The 16,685-nt window shown below is 40.0% G+C and overlaps 1 protein-coding gene across 3 annotated transcripts in view; it reads left to right on the top strand.

Moving 5' to 3' along the window:
- Positions 1–1,219: 1,219 nt before the first annotated feature.
- ap2a1 (adaptor related protein complex 2 subunit alpha 1) overlaps positions 1,220–16,685 on the top strand; it is a 36,312-nt gene continuing 20,846 nt past the window's right edge. For all 3 annotated transcript variants that reach the window (XM_054759819.1, XM_054759818.1, XM_054759817.1), the window contains exons 1-5: positions 1,220–1,972; positions 5,741–5,952; positions 12,604–12,797; positions 12,873–13,002; positions 14,818–14,919. In XM_054759819.1, coding sequence (XP_054615794.1) covers positions 1,906–1,972; positions 5,741–5,952; positions 12,604–12,797; positions 12,873–13,002; positions 14,818–14,919 — 705 coding nt within the window. In that variant the 5' untranslated portion in view covers positions 1,220–1,905. The remainder of the gene's footprint in view (positions 1,973–5,740; positions 5,953–12,603; positions 12,798–12,872; positions 13,003–14,817; positions 14,920–16,685) is intronic.

Raw genomic sequence — 16,685 nt, 5'->3', positions numbered from 1 at the left:
ACTCTGGACAGTGCCTCTCTCTCCAGACTGCTGTTTCTGAAACAGGAAGTTGTGTTTTTAGGCGATGTCATCACTCCTGAGAGTAAGTGTCCATCTCCATCTCGCATTAAAGCCATCGTCGAGCTACCCAAACGTGTCACTAAGAAGCAGGTTCTTACTTTTCTAGGCATGACGTCATACTGTCACTGCTTCATTTCCAACTATTCGGAACGACGCTCGACACGCCCCTACGCAACATGATTTGTCACCTGGTCTGACTGCTTCCTCGCCTGTCGTACACCCAAAGCTGAGGATTCCTTCAAGCAGACTGCTGGACATAAACAAGGTCAAAAGGACAGTGAAATGTATTGATAGTAGCGACATGCATGTGAGTCTCAAGCCCTCCATGCACTCCTCGCAGATTGCTGTAGCTCAAGCATGGATACCATCACCATAAAGGAAGAGTGACAGATAGATACCAGTGTGATGAGATCGATATTTTTCAGTTCTCTTTGTGTGTATTTTGTTTCTGTTGTCCAAAAACTCCCTATACATATCGCTCCAAAAAATTCATTTCTTTTGTATGTCTGGTTTAACAAATATCTGTGTGGTTTTCATATTATTAAATTGTTGTATTTATATATTTTTATCTTGTTTATAAACTCAGGAAAATTAGTTGTCGGACATAGGAGTGCTTTGAGCGCAAAACGCCAAAGGATTTGAAAGAAAGTCAGTAGTAGTTTTTGCTTTTGTTATGCACTATTGGCTATTGAAGCAATTGTATGTAATAAAAGGGAATAATATTATGGTTTATGTACATTATGGTATTATTTTGTTGATATTGTTATATTGTTTTATATTGTTGTGTTTATCCATCCATTATTTTCTATACTGCTTGTCATAATCTGGGTGATGGGTTGGTGTATTTATATACAGTATTGTTAAATTGTTCACAAATAATTTTGTTGATAAAAAATATATATGTTTTTGCTTAAAGTCTTTGTCTGGTGTTTAATTCTGAATCATCATAATAATGATCAATAAATTAAAGGCAAAATCACTCCAGAATCTTGAACATTTTCAAGTAAAAAACGTCAGTATTGGCAATACTGGCCCTTTACTTATCGATACCAAAATTGCAGTATCGCCCAAGTGTAGCTAGATGATGGATCCACTATTGAGTAGTGATTACTCTGAACTAGAGGAGCGTACGCGTGCACGAGTGCGTCGGTGCGCGGTCACGCAGAAGTCCTGCTGTCACGAGCTTGATCCAGGCAGCGGGTTGAAGGCTTGGAGAATTTAAAAACGGGCACAAATTATACGATCTGTCTTATTTAGCCAATTTAAAAGGGAGCACGGGTATATTCTTCTATCGCCGGTTGGCAACCAACCAATACAATTAACAGCGTTGTTTGACTCAACCTGTGATGTCTTGCGGTATTTGAACGCAATTTGCTAGCCAGCTAGCTAGCTAGCTGCCGAGCTAGCCGTGTGCTGCGAGTGACTTAACGGTGCGTTTGTTTGCCTACCACTAAATATAAAAAATATATTGAACACATTATGTGGTGTGAACAATAGTTAACTTCTGTCGCCGTGTGTCGTGTTCGTCGCTTCTTTTGATCCGCGCTCGGGAAGGATTGAATGAAATAGCTTGACATAGCCAGCGGAAACGAGACAGTTAACGGGGATAAGGTTTATTTACCGTGCTCCTCCTTGATCACCGCCATCCAGAGAACCTTACCGTCAATACCTTGCGTAGACGAATAACAATTGTTACAAACAACGCTGAAACCGCGTTTTTTGGAGATCGAGCGGTAGTGCTAAGTAGCTACAGCTATCTCTACTCCCCAAGTCCACTCCACTGAAGAAGAAGCTGACCAGCAGCGGTTCATTTTCCACCTTTAGGCCGGACGGAAAGCTGCAAAAATGCCGGCTGTATCGAAAGGAGATGGAATGCGAGGATTAGCTGTTTTCATTTCGGACATAAGGAATTGTAAGTTACACATTTTATGCGTTTTTGCATGCTTGTTGGCACCGATTCAGCAGCGCTGATAGCATCAGTTGCTGTTTCTCCTTTGCTGTTTCTCCTGTTTTCTGGTTTCCCCTTTTGAGGTCCATTTGACAAAAGTGGAGTTTATGTCACTATTTCAAGTGTAAAATTGCTTTCTATGCATTGCCCTGTCCACGTCGGTTGAAAAGCAATAACCCCACGCTCATGTACTGTATGTTTTTTGTTGGAAATGCAGTATAGATGCTATCTGTCATGTTCCATCTAAGAGGAAAACTGGATTTTCAAGAAGACTAAGCAAAATCCCAAAATGTTAAATGTTAACAGTTGCCATTAGATGCCATACCCCACATATACCAAGTTTGCTTTTGTTTTTTTGCAGTATCCTACAACACAGGGGTGTCCAAAGTGCAGCCTGGAGACCATTTCCAGTCTGCAGCTTGTTTTTTTTTTACTAGCCACTCGGCACATTGTAGTAATAGTAATACCCACAGGTCGGCAATTTATCTATGGCAGTGGGTTGCAGGGGGAGGACTAGATGACATCATCGTCTAATTTGCATCACTCATTGTTTGCGTGTGGACAGAATAAACTGAGCTTTTTAGGAAATGTGCATCATTATCTCATGTTTTTAAACCTTACTTAACAACACAACTTTAATTTATTCACTCACAGGTGTTGGTTACGCACGGGCAATTTAAAAATGTATCCATGATGTGTGCACTGATTTTAAGGTTAATGTACACATCATTGTGCATCTAATATCTTACTATACTGTAGCGTCAAGTGGAGTTCCCGCTGGAGTACCCAGCATGCCTTGTGGGCACTTTGTAAATAACAAAGTTATGTGTTTTGTTAGCGGTTAGCAGTTGTTACCCACATGGAATGGTAGTTCATTGTTGTTGTGTGTTAATGCACCAGTTAAGTGCTATGCTGTTTCCGTTTTGGTTCCTCTCTTGAGTAAGACCGTCGTTCTGTTTCATGACCATCTGTCACCCTGGTCTCAGCTCCCGCACTCGGGCACTTGGTGTGCAACACAATAAATACAACAGCGTGTACTCTGAGAGATCATAGTTAGTATAAAAAATTAAAATTCAATAACAAAACACACTAAATGCATTTATCTAGTGCACCAATCGTGAAGACTTTACTGTTGGTTCACAGAATCATCAACACTATTCAATCATCAAAGATAGCAGTGATGAAGCCGCAATGTGAACATTACAAGTAGGCTCTAGTTCATTCCTTTAGGTCAGGGGTGTCCAAACCTTTTCTACCGCGGGCTGCATACTGAAAAGTCAAAGGATTTTGGTGCAATTTTGATATTTTTCGTTTCGTTTCGTTAAAAAGGCTAAAACAAATCCAATAATCTAAAACGTTATTTAAATTAAAGCCTGCGTGTCAGATTTGTTAATTTTTCCTTACATTATGCCTTCATGCTCCCCCCCCCCCCTCTCCTCATTTTTGTATTTATTTTTTTTTCGTAATTGTGCAATGGACCAGTGGGGGAGCCAGAAATTTGTCATTTTGGTGGCCAAGGTGAGACCATTACTCACATAGGGATGGCAATAATTTGATAGCTTAATTGTCTAGATGGCCAGTGGGCTGGCCGGAGAGTGACCAGGGGTATCCACGGCCACCACTGGCCACCCTGTAGCTTCGCCACTGGTTTTGGGACGTCTATTAGAGCAATTAATAGCTGAGCAGTTTGCCGAGGATGTGTTTTCAATGCATAGTTTGTGGATTCTGCTCCCCATCATGGCGTCCAAGCCCGCGCAGGGCATAATACGGAAGTGGATGCCGATCGGCACTCCTGTTTTAACTCGAGAATTCTTGGTTTAGATGTCCACTTATGCTGCTACAGAGAGCTTCCATTATTAACAGATTTATGTGCTGAATCACACTTCAGAACAGTTCTGCACCACAGAGCCGTGTTTGTCCAAATTGTCCCAAAGCCGTGTGGGTGGCTGGAGAGTGACTAAGGGTGGACATGACCACCCCGTAGCTCCGTCACTGTCATGGGCTGATAAATAATGAGCTGAGCTGCGATCCACAAATAATCCCTGAGCCGCACTTTGGACACCCCTATTATAGGCCAATAACTTTTTTTAATGTGATTTTTAAATTTTTTTTTGGGCAAAGTCAAATATAATAGGAGACAATGGATTACTTACTCTGCTAGAAGAATTTTGTATATATTACAAAAGTCTCTTAAACCTATAAACATACATACAATATACAGGGGGGATAGAGTTGTTTGTTTGAGATTGCATATAAATTCACATTGTTTTGCGCCTACAAACATCAGAGATATGATTGTGGTTATGATCTGGATAAATGGCCTGCTTTTTTTCAATTTCATCATTTCATCATGGGGCCTGTCAGTCTACACAAATCATCTGATCATCATCGTCCATGAACCGGGAAATAGAAAGTTAACTAGGCTGGACGATTTTGCTGGACGATAATTGTCCTACAAATTATTGCTGATAAACTCAATTATTGTCAACATTATTTGGAGTCCATTTTTTCATTAATGTAATACCTGTATATGGCATAATAATCCAAGTGTGCCATATCAAAAGCAATAAACTTTTAATTTCTCAACATTGTAATTGGATTGTCAGGAGCTTTTAAATAAAATAAAAAAAACGAGCAAAACAAATTGCACTTAAATAAAAACCACAATCATAACCCCCTCAACTCCTAGAAATAGACCCTGTCTCTGTTAAGAATAAAAACCCACTTCTATAAAAACCACACACAACAATAAATAGAATGGAATGTCAAGTCTCTGTAAACAAAATTGCACATCAGTGCAACTGAAGTATTCTTCACTGTATTGTTAGTTAGAACATGCGTAACACACTTCACCTTCCGTGGAAACATGATGTAAAACAGTAGTTCCCCTAAGTGCATCGATTAGGAAAAAATAGATCAGTAGAAAACCCAAATGTAACACGTACCATGAAAACTACGCCATATTTCTGATTTTGAATCAGTGACACTTTTGTTATTGTCTGAATAGTGTCAAAAAAAGGAAAAATAACCTGGAAATACTCTCACGTTCACAATGTGTGTCAATGCAAATGTCAGCTCATTTGCATATACACTTCCTTGATTCACTTGCTACATGTGTGGAATACTTTGTTGACTTTAAATAAGGTGTAACATTTTGTCGGAGTTTGATCTCAGTTCATGTTTTGGATGCAGCAAAATGTGTTTGGTGCACATTGAGGTGTTATACTCCAGGAATCACGGCACCTAGAACGTAAGTTCCACTGCTTTGTGTTATTTATATATTTGTCACAAACCTTTTCATGTCATGAAAATGACACTACGCAGACGGGCTGAAATTGACATCAGATCGTGTTTTACACGCAACATGCACGAGGGAAGTATTAGATCATGTAGCACACGACACACACAGCTAATGAGTGCTGGTACAAAGAGACAGAATGACTGACAGGAGGGTTGACTCAGTCCGTTCATTCCGCTATACAACCAACGCGCTATGGTATTGAGATAGATGTACAGATTGAAACCGCTTGTCATCCAACCTGTTTGGTAGAAAGAGAGGAGGAAAACAGACACGCATTCACATGTCAATATATCGAGGCCGGCAAAGTACAGTGTTAAATTCAGCTGTCAGAATGTAAAGGTTTTTTGTTTTTTTTTTAATTCACGGCCAACGCCGTCATGCTGCAACATTATTGATTCCTCACACTGTAACCACTGTCTCTCCTACGGCAGGTAAAAGCAAGGAAGCAGAGATCAAACGGATCAATAAAGAGCTGGCCAACATTCGCTCCAAATTCAAAGGGGACAAGGCTCTTGATGGCTACAGCAAGAAGAAATACGTGTGCAAGTTGCTGTTTATCTTCCTGCTCGGCCATGATATTGACTTTGGACACATGGAGGCTGTCAACCTGCTGAGTTCCAACAAGTACACAGAAAAGCAGATTGTAAGTTATCGTGAATGTGTTTGTGTTGTGGTACCACAGTGGAACATTGGAGGTCCAATATGACTTACTGCTTATATATATATATTCATTGTCTTTTTAGATATATGTATATATATATATATAAAGACAGTGAATTAATCTGTTGAAAGTCACATGATCACCATCATAACATCCTTATTACCTGCACAGGGCGAATATAAGTACGATTTTAACATTTTTAACTAGGGGTGTGGTGATACACTCAACTCACGAGACAGGATGATGCAATATACGATATTGGGTTCACGAGGACAAGGCAATATTTTAACATTACTTTTAAGAAAATTACATTGACAAAATATAGAACTGGACAGATTTTTTTTTCTTTATTTAACCGAGTCACAAAACAATGCAAGTACATTTGAAAGTCTTTTATCATGCATGACCTAAGCATGATGCTGTTAACTGTTGAAATTTTGTCCACAATTTGAAACAAAAGCTAAAAACGATCAAAATTACAACTATGACAGGAGTTGAAGCTGCTACTAATCATTTCTGTTGATGTGTAGTTATGTAAAGACACACGTAAAATACTTTGCAGGTTGCATTTATGTTCATGCTAAAGAAGAACTACAGTTCCCATGATGCTTAGAGTGCCGGACAAGGAAGTAGTGAAAAAGCTGCTGCAATCACAAGTTTGATAGAAGTGTTATGTAGCGATTGGGTTTTAATCTGACAAATCATAAGTAATTTTGATCAAATGTAGACTTACTACAACTTCAGCTTGGGCATCAACACGGCGGCAGCTGTCCAACTCCGATGGGGGGCATAAAAGCAGCCACATGTTGTGGGCACATGACGCTGGGAACACCGAGTGCAGATAGGATTGCAAGGTTTATAGTGTGTGTCACTTATTGTTCGTTTCCAGTCCTGCCTCGTTTACTGCTACATCCATACTACATGTATTATCATTTACATAATGCAACGCCATAGTTCTGTCTGAAGTCTGGAAGCTCTGTTCCCTCGAGACAGCTTTTCTTCTAGCTTTTCATGACGCTAGATCTTGTGACACCCCTATTCTTAAAGTGTAAAAAGATGTAAATAGACTTTGTGTAGCGGACTTTACGGAGTTTATGCTATTGTTTTATTAACATTGAAGATTTATTGTCACTTTAGCCATATTGTACTGAACAGCCAGGACAGAGTGTACCACGTCTCCAGGTGGTCATAAGTTTCATCTCTCGCTCTAGGGTTATCACTTTTGTTTTCCGTCACGGTTATACCTTTCAGTGCTGGCTGGCATTACAAAAACAAAAATCCCCCCAAAAAGCAAAGCATAGTAGTGGAGCATCCATCCATTTTCTATGCTGCTTATCCTCATTAGGGTTGCGGGGTAGTGAAGCATCCCTTCATTGTTAATTCAAGTCTTGCAAGATATGTTGAAAGGTGCGGCAGTTCTAACTCGATTTTAAAACCCTGTTTTTCATCTTTGGAATTGAACAGCTTCTGTGGCACTGAACTTTAGAGGTTTCACTGTACTAATTTATGTTTTTGTTACTTCCCTACTTGCTTTTAGTTGTACTGTACTGTACTGTACTGTCCTACAGGACTGCGATCTATTTGTGGTGCTATGTTGCCTGGGTGGGTGTAGTGGTGTCTAATTTTGAATGCCACAAAGCTTTGGCCAGAGTGGAGATTTTCAAAAGCCCATCAGTGTTTGTGTCATAAGAAATGTGTGTCCTTAGCTCATGTTTTTAAACCTTATTTACCAACACATCACGAAGCTGTTGACAAACGGGTGTTGGTTTCATTTTGTGCAGTGGTAAACATGTCTGCGTTAACATGGTTAGCGGGTGATTAAAAAACATTGATGTTTCCTGGGCTCCATGTCAAAAAACAAAACCCATTAAGGTGTAGAGTTGGTGTACAGTTCCACCACCAGGACCAAAACCACACTGCTCCACCTACTAGCCGGTGGATCCTCCTCTCTAGAACCACTGAATAGACCTTACCAGGAAGGCTGAGTAGTGTGATCCCACGATAGTTGGACCGACAGTGAGACCTGAAAAGGCATGATTGGGTGAGCAAATCAAGCGCTTCACTTTAAGAGGAAGGACATTGTACCAAATGCTCTGTGATGAGGGGAAAAAAACCCATAGAGCAGGGGTCTCAAACTCAATTTCACTGGGGGCCAGTGGAGGTAGAGTCTAGGTGAGGCTGGGCCGCATCAAGTATTGGGAGTAGGGCTGGGAATCTCAGGGTACCTCACAATACGATACAATTCACAATACATCCATGTGATAACACCACTGTTAGTTCAGTGTTGGTGTTTACTTGCCCCTGTAAGTATGTAAGTAACACTGAGCTTGCCCGGATGTTGCGGGCTGCAGTTACACTACTCTTTGATGTCCAGTCGCGGGCCACAAGATATGATTTGGCCTGCCGCAAATGGCCCGCGGGCCGCGAGTTTGAGACCCCTGCCATAGAGCATACAAAAAACCTTATCAGCCACCTGAAATGCCCTCACAGACCTCCACACCGGCTGCTCGGAGCGTGTGCCCAAATACAGTGCACCTTGCTGGGCTCCCTCCGCTCTATACTGTGGTTTTCCTGATAGCAGTGATGTGGTAGTAGTAATGTCATGATATTTGATTAGGACTAATCAACAGGAACAGTTTAAAGCCCAAATGTAAAATTAACATATCTTCCCCGTCTGTAATTTTATGGAAGCTCACGTTACGCACATATACATAGACTTGTCCGACTAAAACACACAAGAATAGATTTTTTCGACCATCAATGTTGACACAACAGGGGATCAAATACCTTGGTGTCATCCTCACCACTGCGGGCTTCATCCCACGTTCTCAAAGCCTGAGCTACTTTTAGAACTGGCATCCTGGAATCGTAACTGCCCTCAAACCGTTTTCATTCAAGGTCATCTTAATGCTTTCTATCAGAGTTGCCCCTACTTTTATATTTTTTCCCCCAGTCAGTAAAGCATAGGAGATGGTATACGTGTACAATCTTAACAGATTTATTGACCGTTTGGTTGACCGTTGTCACAGGAACAGGAAATACTGAGTAAGCAGAACAGTGTAGTCAGTGAGTTGACTGCCGTGCCACCAAAGACAACTGAGAGAAAGACAACTGCAAATTTTGGTATCTATCGGATACCAAGTAAATACAGGACCAGCATTGCAAATAGCAATACTCATACAGTTTGCTTAAACCATCAAGATCATTGAATGATTTTGTTATTTTTTTCCTTTAATTTCCTTTTCCTTAATTCCTTTAATTTGTTGATCAGCCTATTTCAGTTTAATTGCTGTTTTCAATGAATTACTTTTTCAAAATGCTTTTTAACTCACTCCCCCTTCTTGTTTTTGCATATTGTAGCTCTACTTAAACCCCATTAAAATGTGCAAAATGCAAATTCTAGCAATTTTTCAACTGGTCTTAAGATTTTGATCAGGAAGTGTATATGACTTGGAACATTTTCAAAATGATTTGTATGAAGACATTACCTTGTGAATGCATGAGGCCCTGGGAATCCTGCATGGAAGTACGCTGTGCCTTTATTTCACGTTAAAACGCTGTATATGTGCATTACCAATTGCATCTATGTTTATCTCAGAGATGCAACATACTGTATACAATATTAAAACACTGTAATACGCTCTATAAAACTTGCGTGAATCCACAATGTTCTCCTTGAGGGGCCCTGACAGCGTGACACTAAAGTGTAGTGTTATATTGTTTTACAAAGTCACAGCTTACCATGCATGCATGCAGTTTCTTTTTGCGTTCGTTTCCACCTACAGGGGACTGAGTGTGAGGGCGCGGCAGAGTGAGAGCGCTGCTGTCTGTGTGAGGGGGAGGGCAAGGTACTCGGGGACGGAGCAGCCAGCAGAGAGAGACACAAGCAGGGAGCGACACTCCGCTAAGCAAAAAAAGTCAATATATCGGTCCATACGTGTGTATTCTTTGAATACAAAAGACACACAAAGCCACAGAAAAACCAGAACTTACTTGTAGAGTTAATCCTTTTAGATACACACTGAGCTCTGGTCTTACAAAATTTGCTGACTTAGATTCGGGTCAGTATTCAGTCATATTTGGGTCAATATGCCATCCATCCATTTTCTATGCTGCTTCTCCTAATTAGGGTTGCAGGGGTATGCTGGAGCCTATCCCAGCTGACTTCGGGCGAGAGGCAGGGTACACCCTGGACTGGCACATATAGACAACCATTCACACTCACATTCATACCTATGGACAATTTAGAGTCACCAATTAACCTAACATGCATGTTTTTGGGATGTGGGAGGAAACCGGAGTACCCGGAGAAAACCCGCACACGCACTGGGAGAACATGCAAACTCCACACAGAAATGCCCAACGGGGATTCGATCCCAGATCTTCCCGATCTCCTGACTGTGAGGCCAACATGCTAACCACGAGACCACCGTGCGGTTCAATATGGTGTTCCCCAAAATGTTGTTGAAGTCTTTTTGTACTCGGCACTCATTTAGACTCTTGAATACGCTTGCTGCTCTTCAGGCACACATTTGTACTATGTTGCATTTCGCTGCTTTGAGTTTCGACTTCATTCTCAGAAGCTTGGATTATGCTGCCGTGTCGAGGCGCCAGTCAATGCTACGCCGGCGCGCTCCTTCCCCTGCAAAACCTCTTGCATAGCGTGACGTGAACCTAAAAAGCTAAAAAAAAAAATATTTTCTGTGCGTATACAGTTCCACAGTCCACCTTCGCGAATGCCTGCCCACGATTTTCTATCAACGTTTGCAACAGAGTGACTATTATGGGACATTGATTCGTTCCAACTCCAATCGCATTTTTCTGTCTCTTTTAATTACCAGTGTTCATTGGAACAAAGAAACTAACAGGCAAAGTTAGTTGTTGCTTACGTGAGTTGATGTCACCTGACACGCTCAACCCTGACAAAAAGCTATAAGCCCAGAAGCCAATTCTTCAAGGCTGGCAGGTGTGGAACTCTGAATTGTATGCGGTTCCACTGTACTGTGACTAGCAGGTCTGAAACTACACCACTTTCCTTGAGACCACTCAGGGTTCCACATAAATCTACTTGGCCTGAGTCACATGCATAACTCAACGGAGATTATAAGCAAATGCGGTAGCTTAGTTGTAGCTGCTGTTGTTGTTGTAAGAAAAGATTGCTTTTTGTGTCAGGAAGTCTACATTCACTAACCCAATATGGCAGTTACCTTTTTTTTCAGCAAGGCATGAGTAGTTATGTCTGGTGCTTGTCTTGCCATGTTCCCTTGCAGGAAAAATTGCTGAACAATTGAGTTCATATGTGATTTAATGGTTAAAATGTAACGTATCATCTTCTGAATTTGTAGTACAGATTATTTTGGTAGGTTTATGTATGGCGATAAAGTTAAGTTGACCTGCTAAGTCGCAGGTGTCAAACTCAAGCGCCATCTCATTTTATGTGGCCAGCAAAAGCCTTGAAATAATGCATGTCAAAAGGACACTTATTTCAACATTTAAAAAAATATTTGTATATATATTGTAATTTTGTTATTAATATTAATTTTGTCTTTTTTTGCCTTTTTGCTTTTTTAAGCTTTATTTTTCATTATTTTACTTTTGTACTATTGTACAATTATATTATTGTATTTTTGTATGTATGCTGTAATGTAATATTTTTTACTTAATATAAGTATATTTAAATAAGTACAAATTTTAATATATACAAAATATTTTTACAATATAAAAAAATATATATTTAAAAATGCTTTACAATTATTTTATAAACATTTACAGTTACATTTACAATAAGTAATAAAATAACATATTAAAGTAAAAACAAAATTACTATTACTAACAAAAACAACTTTAAAAAATGTATATTTTTAAATCAATAAGACAATCTTTCTTGCTAAATGTATTTGTTGTCAATATTGACAGAAAACCTTATCTTTTTTGTTGTCAAACCCAATTTAAAATGCTTATTTTTTTATTAGTTATTAATGAAAAATTAATGTAATAATTAACGAAATTCAAAAATATAATTATAATAAGTGACCCTCTGAGGATAACCATAACTGCGATGTGGCCCAGGGTGAAAACCAGTTTGACGCCCCTGTTTTAGGTCATAATTTTACATTTAACGTTTTGCATGGGCCATGAGGTTATGTAGCAGTGGTAATGGTAAATAGACGAATATGAATTAATCCACAACTATTTTGGTAGTTGATTAATTGTTTTTGATTTAAACATGTGAATATCCTCTGATTTCAGCCTCTCTGTTGTGAATATTTATACATTTTGTTTGTCATCCGTGAAAGCAGACCTATTATCTTTGAGCTTAGGGCACAAAAAAATATTTACACAGATCAGCCTTGATTTTATAAAACCGTGATCCCCATTTTTTCCTCTTTTCTGACGCAGACCAAACCGCTAACTGTTTGTGTGTGGTTCAGGTCTTCCCGATCTCCAAACTGTGACTGTGTGGCCAACATGCTAACCACTAGACCACCATGCGGCCCTATGTTGACAATATCCATTATTTATTGAGAACATAATCAATTGTACAGTATATTATTATTGTTGTTTGTGTGTGCAAAATAAATATCTAATATAACCACTCATTTCATCCCTTTATCCTTTGCACTCATTCTCCAGGGCTACCTGTTCATCTCAGTGCTGGTCAACAGCAATAGCGAGCTGATCCGTCTGATTAACAACGCCATCAAAAATGACCTGTCCAGCCGCAACCCCACTTTCATGTGCCTGGCACTTCACTGCATTGCCAACGTCGGCAGCCGTGAGATGGCTGAGGCCTTTGCCAGTGAAATCCCACGCATCTTGGTTGCTGGGTGAGTGTGTTTTCTGTCGTGGTGTTGTCACATTGCATCCTTCAGGCTCAGCTTAACCGCTGCGCTGTACCCTAGTGATACCATGGATAGTGTGAAGCAGTCAGCTGCCCTCTGTCTTCTGCGGCTGTATAAAACATCCCCGGACTTGGTGCTGATGGGGGAGTGGACATCCCGCGTGGTGCACCTTCTCAATGACCAACATATGGTAAGAATTGAGTTTGCTGTGCTTTCATGTAAGTGTCTTCAGTTGGGTTTTTAGTATTGATATACAACGATAGACTGATTTGTTCGCTTAGAAGACAGCAACTCGTACATTGTTTTATCTAGCGTGCTACAGTATATACACATAGGCAATTTATGCACACGTCTAAACTGAATCCTCTGAGCATGCACTGATGGGGGGTGCACATGAAAGCGTGCCCCGAGCAGTCCTTGGGGAGCGAACTGGCCCCTCTCCAGTAAGAAGTCCCAATTTCGAAATTATTCCTTTAGTGGGACGGCAACCCTTACAGGCTTTGCAGCTCTTGCCCCTCTCGATGTAATTCTACTGTAAATACAGTACATTCACACCTATTTGCAGTTCGGCATTTGCTCACCTGCATATTTGTCGATTTTGTTTTAATAATTTTAAATTTAATAATTTTTAAGAATTAAAATAATTTCATAATTAATACTTTGAATATTTTTTACGGTAAACTCACTAGAAAGTGGTGCTATATACAGGTGAGAAAAGAGTACCCAACAGATGGTGCAGTCTCACAAGCCAATTTACTCATCATTTTCCATCAGGAAGATGCCTGACCATGCGTGATGTTGTATAACTGCACGTTTTTATAAGTGCAACACCGTATACAGTATGCTTGCAATTGGTTCTTTATGTGTGGAACTGAATTTTAAGTGTGTTTAATAACTGAGAGGCATATTAGAGGGGTGTCAAACTTGTTTTCACTGTGGGCCACATCGCAATTATAGTTGACTCTCGAGGGCCGCCTGTAACTGTGCAACCATATAAATAATCACCTCAAGATGTTATTACACATTTGATTATTCTGCTTTTCATTTTGTATTCTTTTAGCAAGAAATTTACAATGAAATAAGAGGTCGAGGTGTGAAGCAGAAATGTGATTATACAACTATTAGGGGTGCAACAATACGTGTATCTGCATCGAACCGTTCAGTAGCATAGTAATATATTTATTGACACACATACAAAAATCACATCATAGACAGTAATGAAGAATACACATGCATACCGAACCGTGACCCCTGTATCGAACAATGCGCAGTTTTATATTTGTTTTGTCAACTTCTGACAGCGCTCTGTGCTGGAAGCTCAGTGTATCTGCGGTTGACTACTCTGGCTTAGGTTGCGTTGTCAAGCACAGAGCCACTGAGCTCCGCCTCGCACATTCATACCATGCTGAAAATGTTAAAAAATGAGAAAAACGTTGTCAATTAAAAAAAGTAAAAAGGCAAGGTAATTAATTTTTTCTATTGAAAAAGTATTGAACCGTAACACAAATGCATCGCACTGAACTGTGAATTTTGTGTATCGTTGCACCCCTAACAACTACAGTATTGAAAAAGTCATTTTAAATGGGGTTTAACAAGAAAAAAATTAACTCCAATTGCATGCAGTGTATATATAATATATAGTTAAAAACATAAATGTATTGAAATAATAATAAAATATGTATAAATATATATATATATTTTTTAAATAAGTGTCTTTTTGGCGTTCATTATTTCCAGGTTTTCATGGATCTGGCTTGACTCTGGCCCCCGGGCCTTGAGTTTGACACCCCTGGTTTAGCGTATAAAAAATCTGCATTTTTTTGGGCTTTTTGTCCATGAGGTGTGCTTTTTTCAGCATTCCTTGAGGTTTGGGGATCTACTTTATATCTAATTCAAATCAGCCTTTGATATACCCATGTATCTGATCTGAAATAAGTTTTTTGTCTATCGGCTTTGCTGAGATATCACGGAGAATGAACCTTTTATTCAATGTATGTGTTAATAGGGTGTGGTGACAGCAGCCATCTCACTCATCACCTGTTTGAGCCAGAAGAATCCAGATGAGTTCAAGACCTGTGTTTCCCTGGCGGTGTCTCGACTCAGCAGGGTGGGTTCGCAATTGACTTTGATTGTATTTGCTGTCATGCAGAAGATGTTACATATAACATGCACGTTTGTTCAGATGGATTACTGTACATTACATTGTTTAAGTGATCCAATTCCGATATCTGGGATATCTGTCAAGGCAGTCTAAGCAGGAATAAAATGCATGAATTGGATATCCTCAGATTAAATTCAGGTCTAGATCTTTATGTGGGTAAAGACATGATATGATTAGAATGTATGCCATTATGACTACCGTGTAAGCAGACAGGTTGGAAATACCTTGTCATTGTGAGGTGGACATAAAAAAAAAAATACAAACACTCAAGGTAAAACAAAACTGCAGCAATAGCATAAGTCATTAAAAAGAGAAAATAAAGGCTAACCAAGCAATGCAGAGGCGCCTCCCCCTTACATAATGGTAGGGGTAACACTGGGTGTATTACAGACTATCATAGAAATAGTCATGAAAAAAGAAAGGTATGTTATATGCCTACGCATGGCCAGTAAATGCATGTACAGTGATATCAGATATGGGTCACTTGAAAATAGATGTAAATCGATAAAATTGATCTATTGTCTAATACAATCTATTAACCCATTGATTGATGTTGACAGCAGAGAGCTCGAAACTGCCAGAGTTTTTAGGTTTTTTTTGCTAAACTTTCAAAACGCACAGAATATTGAATTTTAGGACTACGTAAACATTGGAACTATCTAAAGACACTTTAGACTCTCTTCTTTCATCAGAAAAAAAAGTTTTGTTTCTAGCCTTTTTGGGTCTTCAGATATTGGCGGTAGTTTCAGCAAAAACACCTGCTTTTGACCAAAAAAACAGAGAAAACAAGCTTTTTCTGCAGAAAAGCAAATTCAAGCAGAGTGACGGTGGGGTCTGCGGGATGTGGGGATGAATCCCTGCTGCTGACCGAACCAGACGGCAGCCGCTCGTCAGAAGAATCGGGGTCGGGTTCTGAGTCACCCGACTCTGAACTGCTTCCGGTGTCAGGCTCCGATGTTGCACCACATGGCTCAGCAACGCTAACCACTAGCTTGTTGCTTCGGCTGCCTTTGTCAACTGCATTTGTGTCTACGTCACCTACATCACCCATGTGACCTCTCTATCTTTCACGATCGCGTCACTACTAAAGACAGATCCACCGCCAGACAAGCTCTGTGACAGTGTTAGCTGCCTGTATTTTTTGTCTCCGCTCGATTTCTGCATGTGTTTCGCCATTTTCCTCTCTCAACCCACAATGCGTCTTCATCATAGACAATCTGTCGCTGCCGGTTGGAGGAAAGAGAACTGGTTCCCCCTACTGGAACAGAAACATTGCCTACAAGGCAGAAATTCACACACAAGATGAATAAGACTTTGATCTGTAGCTCCCGCGAAAATGAAAGAGTTAATATTATCTAAACCGGGGTGCCCATGACGATTGATTGTGAGCTCACAGTCGATCGCGAAAGTAGTGTGGGTCAATCGCATGAATGTCACTTTGTAGATGTCATATGACGTCCGTCAGCTGACATTAAGCTCCTGATTCCCTGTTGCTCCCCCGCGGCAAAGATGAGGTGGTGAAGCGATGTCTCCAAGTCCATCTTTCTTATTCCGATTACGGATAAACTAACTCAGCGTTAAGATACCTATATCTTTAACAAAAGTTATCTGTTCACTTGTAGAGGCAAGAAAAAAGTGAATTGTTTGATGGCTTCGCTTCGCGTCATGAACTTCGGCTGCATCGTCTTTTGCATAATAATTTTCATTTCTTG

This window comes from Dunckerocampus dactyliophorus, chromosome 18 (genome assembly GCF_027744805.1).
Source record: "Dunckerocampus dactyliophorus isolate RoL2022-P2 chromosome 18, RoL_Ddac_1.1, whole genome shotgun sequence".
NCBI classification, from domain to species: Eukaryota; Metazoa; Chordata; class Actinopteri; order Syngnathiformes; family Syngnathidae; genus Dunckerocampus; species Dunckerocampus dactyliophorus.
This window is presented reverse-complemented; position numbering and strand designations above follow the sequence as displayed.